The sequence below is a fragment of the Carassius gibelio genome, chromosome B6, assembly GCF_023724105.1.
Source record: "Carassius gibelio isolate Cgi1373 ecotype wild population from Czech Republic chromosome B6, carGib1.2-hapl.c, whole genome shotgun sequence".
In the NCBI taxonomy this organism is placed as follows: domain Eukaryota; kingdom Metazoa; phylum Chordata; class Actinopteri; order Cypriniformes; family Cyprinidae; genus Carassius; species Carassius gibelio.
This window is the reverse complement of record NC_068401.1, coordinates 8,891,419-8,909,279: the sequence shown is the minus strand read 5'-3', so window position 1 is coordinate 8,909,279 and position 17,861 is coordinate 8,891,419. Positions and strand designations below refer to the sequence as shown.

The 17,861-nt window shown below is 37.7% G+C and overlaps 2 protein-coding genes across 3 annotated transcripts; one reads left to right on the top strand and one right to left on the bottom strand.

The window, feature by feature from the left end:
* The first annotated feature begins 458 nt into the window (after window positions 1-458).
* On the top strand, window positions 459-8,685 carry slc26a6l (solute carrier family 26 member 6, like). 2 transcript variants are annotated; one of them, XR_008154276.1, is made up of 19 exons: window positions 459-742; window positions 839-978; window positions 1,059-1,169; window positions 1,334-1,509; window positions 1,661-1,825; window positions 1,913-2,065; window positions 2,400-2,482; window positions 2,681-2,828; window positions 2,909-3,022; window positions 3,110-3,187; window positions 3,323-3,418; window positions 3,776-3,882; window positions 3,999-4,068; window positions 4,302-4,394; window positions 5,747-5,857; window positions 6,646-7,068; window positions 7,166-7,203; window positions 7,291-7,436; window positions 7,560-8,685. XR_008154276.1 is itself a non-coding variant. In XM_052558781.1 (19 exons), exons 1-19 carry the CDS (start codon window positions 609-611, stop codon window positions 7,581-7,583), a joined length of 2,427 nt encoding a protein of 808 aa, XP_052414741.1. In that variant the 5' UTR covers window positions 461-608; the 3' UTR covers window positions 7,584-8,685. The 2 variants fall into 2 exon arrangements, 1 of the variants encoding a protein (XP_052414741.1); XM_052558781.1 differs by having other exon boundaries at window positions 461-742; window positions 7,149-7,203.
* p4htmb (prolyl 4-hydroxylase, transmembrane b) lies at window positions 8,017-16,916 on the bottom strand. The gene is made up of 10 exons (XM_052558794.1): window positions 16,593-16,916; window positions 15,971-16,334; window positions 15,802-15,883; window positions 11,451-11,641; window positions 11,203-11,299; window positions 10,883-11,045; window positions 10,540-10,725; window positions 10,309-10,399; window positions 10,087-10,210; window positions 8,017-9,315 (listed from the first exon to the last, which is right to left on the bottom strand). The coding sequence occupies exons 2-10, from the start codon at window positions 16,307-16,309 to the stop codon at window positions 9,095-9,097; spliced, it is 1,494 nt and encodes a 497-aa protein (XP_052414754.1). The 5' UTR covers window positions 16,310-16,334; window positions 16,593-16,916; the 3' UTR covers window positions 8,017-9,094.
* Between the last annotated feature and the right edge of the window lie 945 nt (window positions 16,917-17,861).

Here is a 17,861-nt window from a genome sequence, read left to right as displayed (position 1 = left end):
ATTTATTTTAAGCCCTTTTAAGGACCACTTCATGTGCTGCAAGGTAACAGGATGAATGACGTCAAAAAAGCTCTTCCTATCCTTTTTTTAAAAGTCATCAATTCATAATGTGCAGCACAACAGAATGGAAAATTCTTTTGTGACAAAAAAAACTTTCCATTGCAGTTCATCAGTTCAAAAACTAGCGAATAATGAACAAGAGAGGAAAGTCTGAGTCAGCATTTGCACTAAAATAAGACAGTTGAAAGAGCTGAAGATAGAACTCTCTGTTGAAAGATAGAATTATCAGTTTGTTAACACTTATTGTTTTCCTATAATAACATGCACATTGGCAATATTTTTGTTTGCTTATTAACTCTTCTGAAATTTTATTATTTAGATGATTATGTCCTATACTAGTTCTTAAGTTAATTATTATTAGAGAGCACTGCCTCTTTTTAATACAAACTAACCCCATTATGTTCCCTTTTAAATAACCCTCACAGGTTTAGAAGTAAATCATAGATGGCATGCAGAGAGTCTTATGACGTTTCATCGAGACTGAGGTCAGTGTAATTAAGTCTTGACAAAGACTATTCATAGTAGTTTTATAGCACAAAATAGACAAAATGGACTCAGGAAATACAGAGTATCATGTACAGAGAGAGATTATAGATGAACAGAGGCTGAAAGAGCGATCTCAGAGAATGGACCCTTCCCAGATCAACCTTCCCATCTCTCATCGGCTGAAGAAATCACTCAGGTAGGATACAGCCGTTAAAGCAAAGGTTTGTTTGAAATTAAGCAGTATTGACACCAATTTCAATACATGTTTATTTCTCCTTTCTTTCTATACCAGCTGTTCTACACCCAGACTGAAACGTAGCATAGTTGGTTTCTTGCCTGTTCTGTCCTGGTTGCCCCGTTACTCCATCTGGGATTATGGCATGCCAGACCTTATCTCTGGCATCAGCGTGGGCATCATGCACCTTCCACAAGGTAAAAGCATGTTTCTGTACTTTGTAATGACCTACAGTATAATTTGTGGGTGTTTAAAATATTGTGTTTGTGTGTTTTAGGAATGGCCTATGCTTTGCTAGCCTCGTTGCCTCCAGTATTTGGACTCTACACATCCCTCTATCCTCCGTTAATTTATTTTATTTTTGGGACCTCCAGACACATATCTATAGGTGAGATCATTTATCTTTGAACACTGCTGAAACTTATTAACCTCAGTTGATTGGATTTATTCAAAATGCATTGTTTTCTGTTTAAATTTAGTTTTACTTGACAGGTTTTCTGTTTTGATGCTCATAATGCTTTGACTTGTATTTATGTGTTTGTGTTCGCATAGGCACATTTACCATCCTCAGTATTATGATTGGAAGTGTGACAGAGAGACTGGCCCCAGATTCAGATTTCCTTATTTACAACGGCACTAATGTGACCGAGGAGGTGGATATTATATCTAGAGACTTCTACAGAGTGCAGGTTGCTGCTGCTGCCACTGTACTGGGAGGACTTATTCAGGTAATAAACACAGGCTGATGCTTACACACAAAAATGTATATACCTCAACCCACAACATTATACTATATACAGAGATCCATTTAAGTAATATGAATTACAATGTCTCAATGTTTAGTCTCAGTTAAATACTATCTTGTTTGCTTACTCATAGGTTGTATTAGGCTTGGTGCAGTTTGGGTTTGTTGGTACGTATCTCTCAGAGCCCTTGGTCAGAGGTTATACTACAGCTGCCTCAGCTCATGCTGTAGTAGCCCAGTTAAAGTACGTCTTTGGAGTCTCACCTAAGCGTTTCAGTGGACCTCTGTCTATCGTCTATGTGAGTACAATCAAATTCATGCATTGGATATGCATGCCTCAATGCATATAGACGTAAGTATTAATTCTTTGTAATTTCTCCGTATAGACTTTAGCTGACTTGTGTATGCTGTTGCCAGAAACTCATCTCCCAACTCTACTGGCCAGTGTTGTGTCCATTGTGGGTCTCATCACTGCCAAAGAGCTTAACACTGCGCTCAGGAAAAAACTACTGGTGCCTATTCCAGTAGAGCTGTGCACTGTATGTAATCATTGACTAATGACCATTTTAAATACCGTCTGCTTTTCTTTTTCATTGTTTGATTCAGTCCTATTCTTAAATTGTACTATTTTTGTTTTATAGGATTCATTAAATATTTACTATTTAGTGACTCTGTATCTATTAGTAGTGCATATCCTTAATGCCCTCTGTTATTAATCTGTGTAGTCAGCATTTTAACTCTCTGCATTATAGTGTTTGCATCATATCTCCTAGAAATAACTAATTACAACTAGTCTGGCTGCTCATTCACTACACAGGAATTATTAACATCATTTTATCCTTAGCTCATGAAATGTGTATGTTTCTACGCTAGATTGTAGTGGCAACAGTAATATCATTCTACACTCGGCTGAATGAAACCTATAAGATATCAGTCGTTGGTGATATTCCAAGTGGGTGAGTTTTCACATCTAAAATATGTTTTGTTTTTGTTTTTTTACGGTGCTTGGGAAGGCAATGTCATGACAAGCACCAATAGTCAAATTTTCTTCAAATCAAGTTATATTTCATAAAATATTGTGGACATTGTTCTATGACCATGATATTTTTTATAACACATGCATTATCGTGGTAATTCCAATGTTTTTTTCTCAGACTTCAGCTTCCCAGCATTCCAATTGCCAATGTCTTTTCTGAGGTGGTGTTGGACGCTTTTGCCATGGCCATTGTTGGTTATGCAATTTCTATTTCGTTGGGCAAAACCTTCGCTCTCAAACATGGTTACAAAGTAGACAGCAACCAGGTGGGTAAATCAGAGTAACACATATGGATAACCAGATATACTGCACAGCTTATCTCTGTCTTTCTCTCACTGTGTTGTAGGAGCTGGTGGCTTTGGGTCTCAGTAATACAGTTGGAGGATTTTTCCAGTGTTTTTCAGTTTGTTCTTCAATGTCTCGGAGTCTCATTCAAGAAAGCACAGGAGGCAAGACACAGGCAAGACAAATGCACTTTTTTAAATGCAACTCTATGAATGCATTCATGTATACATCTATGTTTGTTCATCACATCGTGTTGTTTTAGATCGCTGGAGTAGTGTCTGGTGTAATAGTACTGGTGACAATACTAAAGTTAGGCTCACTTTTCCAAGAGCTGCCCAAGGTATGTGTCAACAAAGCTCTGTGAGGTCTCTTAGTCAGATTGCCAATCTATTTATGCTTCATTTAGAGTCATTATTTTGGAATGAGCCATGAATAAAGTGTAACTACAATTTACAGTCTTTGTGTGTCTGTCCAGGCAGTTCTTGCTGCCATTGTACTTGTGAATCTGAAGGGAATGTTCAAGCAGTACTATGACATTGTCACACTATGGCGCAGTAGCAAGATTGATCTGGTAAGTTATGCTAAAGTCATAAAATATATTATTTCAGCTTTAAGTATTTTGTGGTGCTTACTGAGATTCATCCAAACCTCTTATACAAAGAATTCAACTTTGGAGCATAACTTGTCTAGCAGTGTTATAGGCTTGAAGATAGTCTTCATTTTCCAAGTCATCAAACTTTGCTTGGAGGATCATAAAATATCTGAAAAAAACTACAACAATCTGATTAAAAAAAATATAGAACAGGCATTGTGCTGATAATTTTCGCATAGTCAGGCATCATTAATATTTAATTCTGTTGATAGTTTCCACGATTGCTGGCTTGTTAGTGTTCTTATTCATTTCTGTGCTCTGTTTCTGTGTTTGTAGTTGATATGGTTGGTGACATATGTATCCACTGTGCTCTTTAATTTGGATATGGGTCTGGGTGCCTCGATGGGTTTTGCTCTGCTCACTGTTATCTTCAGAACTCAACGGTTGGAGTCTTTCCCTACTTTTAATCTTTCTGCAGTGTTTCTCAGTACTGTCATCTGCTCTATTCTCTCACTGCATCATGTCTGACCTTATCACATGACTTATTTCTGTCTCTCAGGCCCAGTTACTCACTGCTGGGACACCTCCCTGGCACTGAGCTGTATCTAGATATGGAGACACACGAGGAGGTGAGATTTACATGGATATTTATCCATTTAGCAGACTGGACTGCACTGGAATGCTGAACTGTGGACCATTTTTAATGATTTGCATAATAATTAGTTATGTTTACTTAAACTTAATTACCACTGTAGCTCCAGGACAGTTTTAAAAGCAAACTAGCCTTCATTACTCCTATCCCTTTTGTAATCAAAGCATCTACCTAAGAGGATCTATCACAAACGTGCTTTGTGTTTTGCAGGTGAGGGAGGTACCAGGTATCACTATATTCCGCTCTTCTGCCACCATGTATTTCGCTAATGCTGAACTTTATCTTGAAGCCCTTAAAAAAAAGGTAAATATTTTTTTTATATTTTTGAACTTGGTAACCATAAAGTATATATTTTCAGTTTGCTGGAATGTCTTATAATAGTGGTTTTCAGTCAAGGGCAGGGGGCACACAAAGGTGTGGTTATGTAACAAAATAAACAAATACAACATGAGTGTATAAAAATATCACAACAATTGATGTATCAACAAATGAATAACTAATGGAAACTGTTACACTGTAACACTGCACTGCAGCTTGACTTTAAACTGCCTTAATTAATATATAAATTAACATATTAAGCATATAGAAAGTGTGCTGACGTGCATGTATTGTCACGTGCATGTAACGTGCACGCTTCTGCACGTGTGGTGGTGCTGATGTAGTAGACAACTGTGCGCTGTTATAATTAGAATCAAGTTATTTAACTTTTAGATAAATATATACACAGATATGTGTAAAATGGATATTAAATGGCTCAAAAACAGCCAACTGGCAATAACGCTGTCACATAATGTCATTAAATGTAAACGTCTACATGTATAACACTGAACACGACAGTAACATGTATACACATTCGGGTACTTACATTGTGATGCACGCACACAAATACACATTCAATGCACACTTTGAAAATATAATCTACTCCTTTCTTCTCTAAACTACATTGAACAAAATATATATGTAACACTTGTTTTTGCCCCCATTTTTCCTGAGCTGATCTCCAATAGCTAAGACTTTTTCTATGTACACAAAAGGCCTATTTCTCTCAAATATTGTTCACAAATCTGTCTAAATCTGTGTTAGTGAGCACTTCTCCTTTGTCGAGATAATCCAGCCACCTCACAGGTGTGGCATATAAAGATGCTGATTAGACAGCATGATTATTGCACAGGTGTGCCTTAGGCTGGCCACAATAAAAGACCACTCTTAATAAAGTTATTTATAATAAACTAAATTAAACACTTTAAATTTCTTACAATGGTTTGTTTCCTTTGAAGACACTTCACTTGAATTTTGAAAAACCTGGATATATGAGGTAGTCAATTTTAAAAGTACGTTTTCTAGACTTTTTCTATAAAAATCATGTAAATGAATAAAATGTAAAAATACCATGGATATTTTTATAATGAATATACATTTTACTAGTTGTGTCATGCTCTAAAATATTTTGTCATGTACAAATTGTGAGTAAAATTTTTTTTTTATTTATTTATTTTTTTTACAGAAATGAGTTGCGTAAATTAAAATACGTTTTGAAAACAAAACTATGGCCAAGGGACCTTGAATATTGTTGTGGACAATGGGGGCCTTTAGTTACAACTTTCTGCCTATATTATTTTTGCTAATGTATATCAATTGCCATTGTTTATGCAAAGAGTGGCCTGGACATCGGGAAAATGCTCATCTATAAGCGCAGGCAGGAGGCCAAGCAGAGACGGAGAGAGAGGCGAGCAGAGCGAAGAGCCCGAAGAGAGGCTAAAAGACAGGTAGATGATCTCTGCTAATAGTTTTCATGGGGAGTATATGCTATATAATATTGCTATATTTATATATAGCATATATTCTATAAAATATTAATGATATTACTGCTCCATTAATATGAGCTAGGCCCAATCTTGTACTATTATGCTTTGTTCCAAAAACCTAGTGAGCTTCCTACAGAGATCAGAGACCTCATTTTGTCCAAATTATAAGGCAGCTTCACCTTTGTGGAAAAGTTGGTGCCATAATCCATTCTAATGAGCTTAGTGAAATCATATTGGTTACACTTTAGAATACTGTTCCATCATTAATAAACAACTACACAAAAACACATGAGTAATGCAATATTAGCTCTCTATGGATGATTAAGGGAATTGGCCTTTGTGTAACTCATATTTATAATCCTGTGGAACAGGAAGTCATGGCTGGACAATTTTATGATTCTAGTCATCCTGGTGTGCTAAAAAAAATAAAATATGATTAGGAATATTCTTAAGAGATATTTTACTCATAAGAATTTATAGGGGTGCCAATAATTGTGGCCAACGTGCATTGGAGAGAAACATTTATTTCATATTGAGATTTTTTTCCCCACTTTCAATTGTTTTACTTCAATGAAATGTTAGAATTTTGTGAATTCTTTTGATGGATAAATGCAGATTTATTTTCACAGGCACGTTTGCTCATATTTACCAAGAGTATAATAATAATGGAGGGCACTGAATATGTGCTGTGTATATAGTATCATACCAACTTTTCAACATGTAATCATAATTTAATTTTTCCTTTACAGAAAAGAGCTTTCAGGGAAGCCTCTCAGCGATCCAGAAAAGCTGTATTTTCATTGGAAGAGGAAGTAGGGCAGATGAAGGAAACAAATGGAGACATACACAGAGAGGTAGAGCTTGGCTGGAGAGAACGGGAAAATAGTACTGTGTTTGTAATACCCGAAGCAGTGAGGACATCTGATGGCCATCATACCTGGATGTACCTTAAGGGCACTGACCCTGACACCGCCACCCTGGGGTCAGTGTCAGATCTACATGACGGGGACACCACCACTCTGGACTCCAGCAGCGAAGACACTTTAAGCCGGGACCTGGAGAGGGTTTCTCTGGGATCCCTGGGGAAGTGGACCTGGGACATCCATTCTATCATATTGGATTTCTCTACTGCTAACTTTATTGATACAGTTGCCATTAAGATATTAAGGAATGTAAGTAGTGGTTCAAAAGTCCCACAGAGAAAAATTACTGTGCATTGCTATCAAGCTCTCATCACCATCTCTTACTGTAGATATTCCACGATTTTAGCGAGATTGGCGTGGATATCTACTTGGCAGGCTGTCAGGGTAAGAGTGTCACAGTCAACTCTTTCAGAATGTCTCATTTAGTGAGTGATTGGAAAATATCTGGGCTATGCTTTGTTTTCACCCAAGCACTGGTGGTGGAACAGCTTGAACGTGGTGGCTTCTTTTCCGATGTCATCACTGAAGGACGTGTCTTTGCTACTGTGCATGATGCAGTTCTGTACTGTCTCAAACATCGGGGAACTGAGATCCTCCACAGCTATGAGAATGCTCTGGTAGGTTCACCAATACATGTATTCACTAATATAGCATTCTAAAACAATATACAGTACATGAAATTATTCTGGAATATACAGTATACATCAGTTATATACATGATTTTAAACTTATCATTTTAGGATACGAGTGGGACCCGACTATGATAAAAGTCATCTGATTTCTTCTTCTACAAGCCATTTTGATTTTATTAAAGCTATATATAAAAAACACTCTTCATTAAGTTGCAAATAGAATTTGGCCCAGGAGTTGACACTAATGAAACATGTTTTTCTCATTTGATTATTTTTTTTCATTCTATGCATTTAGCAGACACTTATCCAAAACGACTTACAGTGCATTCAGGCTTTACATTTTTCCCTTTTTTACTAGTAAGTATGTTCCTCGGGAATTGAACCCATGACCGTTTGCGCTGCTAACACAGTGCTCTACCACTGAACCTTTTTTTTTTTTTTTTTTACTAGTAAGGGATTTTTGTGTATTATGCAGATACCATTTTATGAGAATTTGTTAGCAAAATGACAAATGTTAAAATAAAAAATACAATGTAAGATTGGTCGTTGGTTTTAAAGAAAACAATTTCTGATTGGTCAGTTTAATTTATTCGACAAAGTGATTCTGTGCATTTTAACAACAACAATCCAACAAATAAATAAAATAAGTTAACCTCAGTCAGTCTTTGGATGCACTGCAATTAACAAAGAGAAAACATTACAAAATAAATGATTGAAATAAAAATAAATCATACAGATTGTGCAACTTTTACATGCTTCTTTTCAGGAAAATCTTAGAGGAAATAAGTGTAAGAAACACACACTTTTAATATTTCTAATTAAATTAACCTGTAGTCTACTGACAGAACTAGTCAATACTGAGTGTCCCTGCAGATAACTTTCCTTTCAGTGATTTATATGTCAGTGTAAATGTCACTTCAGTAGAAAGCAATAACATAATTTTTTTTCCCACACTCCTTGGCCAGTACACATTACATCCTCAAGCATTTGTGAAGTTTGCTTTGACTCTAACGTTGGTTTATATGCTGCAAGTCACCAAATTACCAAGTCAAAACATGTACAGGGAAGAGCTACACATCTCGTATGCACTTCTATTTACTATCACTGCATTAACAATTAGCTGCGGTGTGTACCGCCTTTGGAAGTTACAGTAGAGTGTCATTCTGTATGTAAACAGACTTGTCGATATATGGCTGCATTCCCATGAAAAAATAAATAATAATGCCTTCAGATATCTACATTAGTAACAGTAGCATTGTCTTTCACAATTGCATAAATCTCAGGCTGCTTATCCCTGAATCCAACCCAACAAAAGATCCAGCTCCAACACTGGAGGCTGAGTAAAGCTCATTCAGTTCTGAAAATGAGGAAATGTTGGTAGGGCTACATTTCTACAGTGTGCAACAGTGTGTATGTAGGGAAGAGCGAACCAAACAAACAGTACAAAGGACGAGTGTATTTTTGTGTTTGTTGGTACAAGGTCAGTGCTTCAGGGTGTAAGAGTGATGCAGAGGCAATGAACTGTGTGTCTGGATGTGTGTGTGTGTGTGTGTGAAAGAGGAAGTGAATGACTAGATATAGATTGTAACACAGAAGTGAATGTGTATGTATGTGCAGTGTTGTACCTGCATTAATGTATGTGTTTATAGATCTTGGTGTCTTTCTATGTGCTGGTCTGAGTTCATTTCTGAAATTAGTTCTTCTTGCTCTTGTTTATCTTGTTGTTGAGAAACAAATTGTTGGTAGCGTGCCTGCCGTTGGTAGTCTGGATCGACATTGATCCAATTATTGGCAACCCACTTAGTCCCTCGTGTCACCACACAGCCACCATGAAGAGAATACTCGTCCTGTTCACCAACCCAACCTAGAGAGGGCAGCACAGCGCAGCAAGGTCAATTAAAAAGTGTTTATGAAGAAATTTTAATCAAGAAATTTATGACCAAATGTAACTCCACAAGACGCTCTCTGGATCCTTCTTAATCTAAAGTTGTGGAGTTCATACCAGCTTGAATGCTGCTATCATTAAAGAAAATGGGAGCAAAGACTTCTCTGAAATTTAATTTTACACTCAAGATGTGGTAATAATACAGTTTGTAATGGAAAAAAAGTTAAATTAGAAAAGTTGTGCTTCCGTACTCTGCTGTATCTACAGTACTAAATGTTTCTCATTGATCACAAATTTATAATTCAGTTAAGCTGAGTAACACCTTTCAGTAAAATTTTTATATCACAACATGACGTTTTGTATCAATGATCAGGCAGATGGCATTTATGGATAACTAACAATAGATTTATATTACACTACCATTATGTTTCACTTAACTTTATTCCAAAACATTGTTATTTTACTATTAATTGTATACATTTTTAATATTTATTCATATTATGAATTAGCTTTCATTTTTGTAATTAAAATGTTTGTAATTTTTATGTGCTTTTGTCATTTTTTATTAACTAATTATTAAATATTTCTATAAAGCTTATTTTTATAGTTTTAGAGCTTTAGCTTATTTAGAATTTTCAGCGGTTTCTCCCCTAATATTAATATTGTAATTCAGCTTTATTTCAATTACAGAAAATTATTCTAACAATAAGACAATGCATTCCAAAACAGCTGATAAGTTATATCAGTTACCTCTACCATCGGAGAGATAGTTGTACCAGAAAACTGCCGTCCCCTTAATGGGCTTCACTCTCAGGTTGCCTTTCTCACAATGTTTCCTGGTGTCCAACAGATCCACATCATTCTGTATCAGTGACTGGGAAACACACATGCACCCAATTATCGTCTGTTGCACAATTCTTGCATTTGAGTCACAAATAGACATGTAAAGATGATTTATTCAATAGGACACACCGCTTCTTCGTAAGTCCTATTATCTGCCACTGGAAAGGTGGTCTCACCCCCTTCTTCTACATTATTAAGGTAAAAGAGAACTGTGATATACCTGGAAAAAACATATTAACGTTACATGATATAAGCGTAATGTTTTTGTATATACATTTTTGTTTGTGTGATAATGCTTATATATTATTTATTCCATTGTATGATTAAACGTAAAATATTAATCTCTTAAATAAGGGCTACCTGCAGGACGTCTGGAATGGGGAGGTGGTATTGGCAGCGAGGCGAGTGTGTGTGCAGGCTGTTTCAGGGTACACTGGCCCACTGTCATGATGAGCGTGGTAATGGCCACCCTGCTCATAACGCACCACCTGTAGGGGTTCACTTAACTCCACCAGTGAGGATGGTAGTCGTGTTAAACGAGTGACTCTTGAAATACAGAAAGAGATCAAAACAAACAGAGAATGATGGATGGAAGGAGATACATGAAGAAAGCACATAAGCGAATTTTGAAAAGCTGTATGTCAGCAACTTGATATGTAACAGATATGTGAATTAGTGAGAAAATAATGAAACTGGTGGACACCTTTTGCGGAGGTCTTGAAGAACCTGATGTGCTCCCTGACCCTGGTAGAGCCAGGTGTGTCTGCTGTTCCTCACCAGCTGGCTCCTCTCCACCCCACGCTTTAGCAGAAAACGCTGAAAAGCATCACTTTTCAGATGCCTAAACTCCTCTAAACTTAAGAGACCTGATCAAAAGAGACATATACTCAAAACATACATATGGGCACTCAAATATAGCAAGCATTGGTGATCTATGATTTTTGTATCTTTTGAGTGTCCTCTTATTGGATATCTACAGCTAAGCTGCAAAGATCAAATAAGATCTCAAGCTTCACTATTTACCATTTCCATCCTGATCAACCTTTAGGCCATCATAGATTTCCTTAAGGTTCTCAGAAGTTAACCAGATTCCATCTCTCACTCGAGAGTGTGTCAATATCTACACCAGAAAATACAGCAATCAAATTAGAGATTACACAAAGTAAATGAACAAACACAAACAGAGATAAACGCAATATATATCAACACATTACATATTCTCAGCCTTGCCAAACTGCAAAACCAAGGCTCAACAGACATTGACAACAAACCTCATGTGGTTGCAACTGGCCATCTTGGTTGAGGTCAAGGAAATTGAAGATTTCCTCAGGACTGAGATTGAGCTGCTGGTTAAGTTCCTCTTGACCTTCAGGGACCATAACCTGACTCTCCATCAAACCCTTCAGCTGAGCCAGACGCACAACTACACCACACTCCTCCTCAGACAGAAACTCAGGGATCTCTGCAGTAAACGGACACAGTAACACAGCCAGAATTATATTTCATGCAGACGAAGAAGTCAACAAACACAAAAACTTAGACAACAAACAATGCATGCCTCAACAAGGAAGTTAAGTTCCCTTTAAAGAGAACTCGAACTGCATCCTCTAGGAGTCGCTATGGGGAAACGGCTGTTGTGACCCATGGATCACACCATGGCGAGGCTGGACTTGCTGTGGAAGTGGGCTAAGAAAGTGATGCTGTGAGGTCATCTCGATGAGCGTTATCTTTCTGATCATATTTACTATGAACTACGTCCGCTATGTACTGTAGTTCGGGGAAGTCATGGCCTAGTGGTTAAAGAGTTTGACTCCTAACCCTAAGGTTCCGGGTTTGAGTCTCAGGCCGGCAATACCATGACTGAGGTACCTTTGGGCAAGACACCGAACCCCCAACTGCTCCGTGGGCATGGCAGCATAAATGGCTGCCCACTGCTTGGGGTGTGTCTTCATGGTGTGTGTGTGTTCACTGCTGTGTGGGTGCACTTTGAATGGGGTAAATGCAGAGCACAAATTCTGAGTATGGGTCACCACACTTGGCTGTATGTCATGTCACTTTCACTTTCCAGCTCAGGTGAGCCTTCCATTGATCTCAATAGAGTCCAGATCAGAGTGATACTATCTACTCACTCCCTTTGGGGGTTTTACATCTGGCCTTATCTTCCCCTTCCTAATTCCCCTATAACCACTAGCTCTCCACATGACTGAGATTAGGTGGGAACTACCTGCATTACAGTCTCCTATGCTGGACCTATGATGTTTTGGTTGGTTCTATGGCTTCATAGTGACCACCTTACTGATGGTCCGGACTAGAGGCTTCTTTGGGTCGCCTCTTGATCGGGGCTCCAGCACGGGAACAATGGTAGGTGTGTAATATATATATATATATATAATGTGCTGGTGGTTATGCGTGTAGAATCCTTCTGTGAGATTTATTTGCAGTCTTTTTCTGGGACCTTTGGGTTTCTGTCCTTTCTAAGGTAGGTCCTTTGTGAGCACCCACCTTGGCTGGATTCAGAAACTGGGTGCTCGACTTGCAGTGTAACTTCACTCATCGATATTTTGTCCAGCCAGTATGATAGCCCTGGTTCTGGCTTCATGCTTCCTAAATCATGCAGCAGGTCATAGGCTTCTGTGGGAGCCTTCTTGATCATCAGGCCCCCTATCAGGTAAGTTTGAGTATGTAGCCTAGGCCTTTGGCCATAAGGGATAATAGCTGCGTTTCCACTGGCGAGCTTAAACCGGGCATGCTAGTGCGTGCCAAGGCCAGTCGCGTTTCCACTGTCACTTCCAGGGCTTGATCGTGCCTTGCCGGGGCTTCCTCGGGGCCAACGGCTAGGGTTTTTTGGCCCGGTCAAAGCGGGCCAGCTGGGGCTAGAGGAGGGGTTATGAACAAAGGCGGATTTTCTCAGCATCTGGAGAGCGTCAGCCGCGGATCATTTCAGAGAGATAACAGCTTTAAAGCTGTATTAAAGACTTTTTAAAATAATTTGAGATCAAAACTCACTCTTAGTCAGCAGCGAGTGATTGAAATAACTTGATCCAATTATATTATAAATCACTTAACAAAGCAGAAATATTTATAAGCGATGTAAAAGACTATGCACGATAAACATTAACGTTACCATAGTAAACATGGTAAATGCAACCACTTTTACTTTTATTTATCACTTTTATTTAGTAACATTTATCTTTCGTCTTGTCTCGAGAGTTTAGCTCCACGTAGCATAGCATATCATCAAAATATTATAATAATTTTTGTTCGGGAGCTTTTATAAAAATATAGAGTCTGTGCTGCGGATCATTTCTATAACACCAGCATTAAACACTTTTTTAAATGTCAAGCTCAAAACTAATTTTCCGTCAGCAGGAGTGTTTACAATAAGTTGATTCAATGTGAATTACAATCACTATACAAGGCAGAAATATTTATAAACGATGCAAAAGACTATGCACGCTGGGCATTACCATTACCATAGTAAACATGGTAAATATGACCGTTTGAGGAAATCAGATGTCAGCTTCTTATTCTCTATCACAATCGTGTAATTATTTAGTAACTTATATTATCTGTCATAAGTCTCGTCTCGAGAGTTTAGCTTCACTCATGTTCGGGAGCTTTTATAAAAATAAAGATATCATAATTCATTCTAAATGTGACGTATAGGCCACTTTGGCTACAAATAAATAGAAACAGACTTGACTGAATAAGCAGGCTATTTTCATAAGCATTAGAAAATAAATAAATAAAATAGAAATAAATGTATTTCTATGTGATTAATTCTGAGTCCTAATAAATCATTTATAATAATACATTACGATCAAAAAAAAATAAAAAAAATAAAATTAAAATAAATAAATGTATTTCTATGTGATTAATTCTGAGTCCTAATAAATCATTTATAATAATACATTACGATCAATGTATCACTTATTCTACTATAGTAAAACATTGATGGCTTTGAATTTGAAGATTTACCAATGCATGCAAACAAACGGCAGCTTTTGTCATGTTTGTGTGTGATTGCGCATGTTCCAGTGACTTATTTCTTAGTTTTCTGATAACTTCTCTTTGTTGGTGAAATGAATGCGTTTTGTTAGTGACGTTGTTCCAGAGAGGTGTGTAAAGGGCGTGTTTTAGTGACGCGCAGCAAAGCTTCTGGCTCGACTGTGGAAACCCTGCTTTATTCTGGCCTCGTGCTACTGGCCCGAGGCTATTAGCCCTGCCCGGCCCGTTTTAAGTCCTGGCCCGACAGTGGAAAAGAGGCTAATGTCATGGACAGCCGTCTAACATCCCGCGGCAATGTTATCTCTCTCTCAAATGGTAGAGTTGGTACTTAGTGCTTGCCATGGTTCTGGCCTGCACTCCCCTAAGCATGGTACCATTCCCCATAGCGACCCCTAGAGGAGACAGTTGGAAGTTCCCTTGAAAGAGAATGTCTCAGGTTACTTATGTAACCATGGTTCTTTGAGTAGGGAACGAGACACTGCATCCTCTAGCTTCCTGCTATGCTTCGGACACAAGCTTCAGATGAAGAAGTGGATGACATGTTATCCTGGCGCTTATTTATACTATAGTCACACCGGTAGTGACATCATGAACCATGGCCGGCCAATGTGCTGTTGGTGTTTTTCAATGTATGATTCAGACACGGGTCACGACGTGGCGTTTCCCCATAGTGAACCCTAGGATTAAGTGTGTCGTTCCCTACTCAGGGAACCATCGTTACATAAGTAACCCAAGATGTTTTCTTTTCAACGTATCTCCTAAAAATAGTAATGACCTCAAAATACCCCTCATTCATGATTTTCATTCATGTTTGGTCATACTGGGAATTATTAATGAAACATTTTTGTGGATGTAAAGTATTACATTTAATTGTTTTACACAGGGGCGAAGGAACAGTTTGAAAATAGAAAATTATAAGCTTTATTAATGTTCTTTCACACCAAGAACACTAACTACATAAGCATCCAATCCAATGGGATGAAAAACATCTAGTTTATTATAAGCATGCACTTGCTTAGGGTTACTCCAGCCCAAAATGAGAATTAAAAAATATTTTGTATGAAAACCTGGAGGCTTGAGACTGTCCCATAGACTGCCAAGTAAATAACAGTGTCAAGGTCCATAAAATGTATAAAAAGTCGCTGTGCTATGTATGCTCTTCTGTCTCATCTGCTACACAAGGATGCGCTGTTTCTAGTGTATTTAGTCGTTATTATTGTTTTCTTTGCTTACAAAAAGGTAGAGTATCCCTTTAAGCCATCAGCTGTTTAAATGCTCATGCTCTTTTCTATTCTTATTGTCCATCAATGTTTATGTAGTTAGTTCATCAACTGGAAAAATCGATCTGAAAAAGATTCCATTCCAAACATAAAGTTCTCTATGTCGTTATTATTATAACTGTGTTGTAGACATCACTGTTCTCTTAAAATTAAAATGATAGTTAAAACTTTACAGTTATCTAGGTAAGAGTAACTATGGATGAATATAACTATTGCTCTATTTAAAAAGAAAAAAGTAAACTATGGACCATCTGCTAAATATCAACTTTCATGAAATGAAAATCATACAGATCATGAACAACATGAAATACGATTTTATTTTACATGTCCTTACCAAACAGAAGGGGCTTTAGACTGAGTGTTTTCATCTCATGGACTTTCCCTGGCACCAGTGACACTTTTTGGACATGGCCCACCTAAAAATGAAAAAGACTTTGCAGTTTTATGAAAATCAAAAAACATGACCGTACTCACAGAGCTCCAAACCATCTTATACTCTTTACCCGTATTCCTTCAATGCGAGGAAGATGCATATTTCGAGGGAAGCCCGAGTCTGCAGGGGTCTGCGGATCAGATTCTCCGTTCACTTTATAACTGTTGTCTTTGCTTGTAAAATCCCGGTTTGCAGTTATCGCGTTAGAGCCGTTATTATAATGAACATAGAGCAGAAGTGCAATGACATTGATAATATAAACGTGGAAAAAAACCATCACCACCATGAAGTAGGATCGAGAACACACGCTGCTCTTCTGCAGAGAGACGCGCTGACGGGGCAGAGATCGCGGTGGCGGTGATGATGATGCGGTGTCATCCTCCTCAATATTGTCCTGGGGTTCCATCATTTTGACAGACGAGACTTTTATTGACCTGTTTAAAATAGACTATTTAAACATGTTTTTAAAACAGTATTGTGACACAAACCATAGCTGGTATTTGACAGACAGAAAACTCCGCATTAAAGCAGACGTCACCCAGAAGAGTAGCTGACTGGCTAACCTGCTAAAAAGGCTACTTTTTAAACAAGCTTATTAACTTATACGAAAAGATAGCAAAATATTATCGATAACACCCGCGCACCTAACATCTAGGTATAAAGACATTTTATTTTTATCAGTATAAGCGTACCTCCGGTTTTTGGTAGCATCACATTCGCTGGCTTACTCAGCACTTCCAGTTGTCAACATTCACTCTCTTGTTTACATCGAGACGCGTGATTATAGCAACTGCGCAGCTTCTTGTCTTCTGCGAGCAGCTACGCCGACGCACCATTTTGAACTTCATTTTCTTAAAAATTCTTGTAATGAGTGTCTTTTTGTGTATGCTTAAAATGATTAGAATTTATCTCCCAGCTTCCTTAGTTGTACATCTCGAAGCGACCGTGCAGCTGACTGGACTTAAGGACGCCTTTCTCCATCGCCCCGCGGTGGCGACGTCCGATTCTCTAATGAGCCGTTCTTTGGAATCGAGTCTTTTAATGAGTCGGTTGAACAGGTACACTGACCACAACTGATCTGGACCGTTTTCCAAAAGCATCGTAAGTCTTGATCGTCCTTTTGATGCTTTATATAATGTAAAACATTTGGAGCGAACAGTGGTTTTGATTAATAAGGTGAAAAGATTAGTCGAATAGCAGCGAATTGTAATAAATACTGGAAATATGTTTAGATTTTTTTTGTGTGGCCGTTTTATTAACACGTATAAAAACTTGAATCAACAAGTTTCAAACTGCACAAAAACCAAGTAATGTAAATAAATTATTTAGTAGCGTTCAGCGTTTTACGTCACGGGACTACTACATCCATTGCGAATAGTTTTTTAACGTTATTTGAAACGAACTGTTTAAAAAGAACCGATTCGAATGAACTGTTCTGCAGCTTAGCTAGAGGTAGCGCATAGCCACCCCTAGTGGTCATAATAGATATCGTATCTAGAAAAGAGACTGAATACGATGAGTTAAAATAGAAGATAACTTTTTATTGAACTGTAAGGGTTCCCTACAAATTGCGTTTCTTTTCTAATATTTGATTCAGCCTTTTAAAGACTTTTTGAGAGAATTCTGTCGATGTGGCTTGTGGCTTATCTGAATTGTTTGCTGGATGCTAATGTGTTTTTTAAGGTAAGTAATGGTTAGCTCTGTCATAGCTTTTGTAGGTTTTAAACAGCTCTTTTTCTCAGGCTTTTCTGCAGAAGGATTATACATGTCTTTCAGTACATTTTTTCAATTTAGCATAAGGTTGGGATGTACTATGACCAAGGTATTTGTATTCCCATTTATCTATAGATCTGGACTTCCTCAAAAATACATTTTTTGGAATCATTTTGGATTAGCATTTTTTTAATCAGATGAATGCACACACATATGGATGTAACCAGCTATGTTTTAAATACCAACTA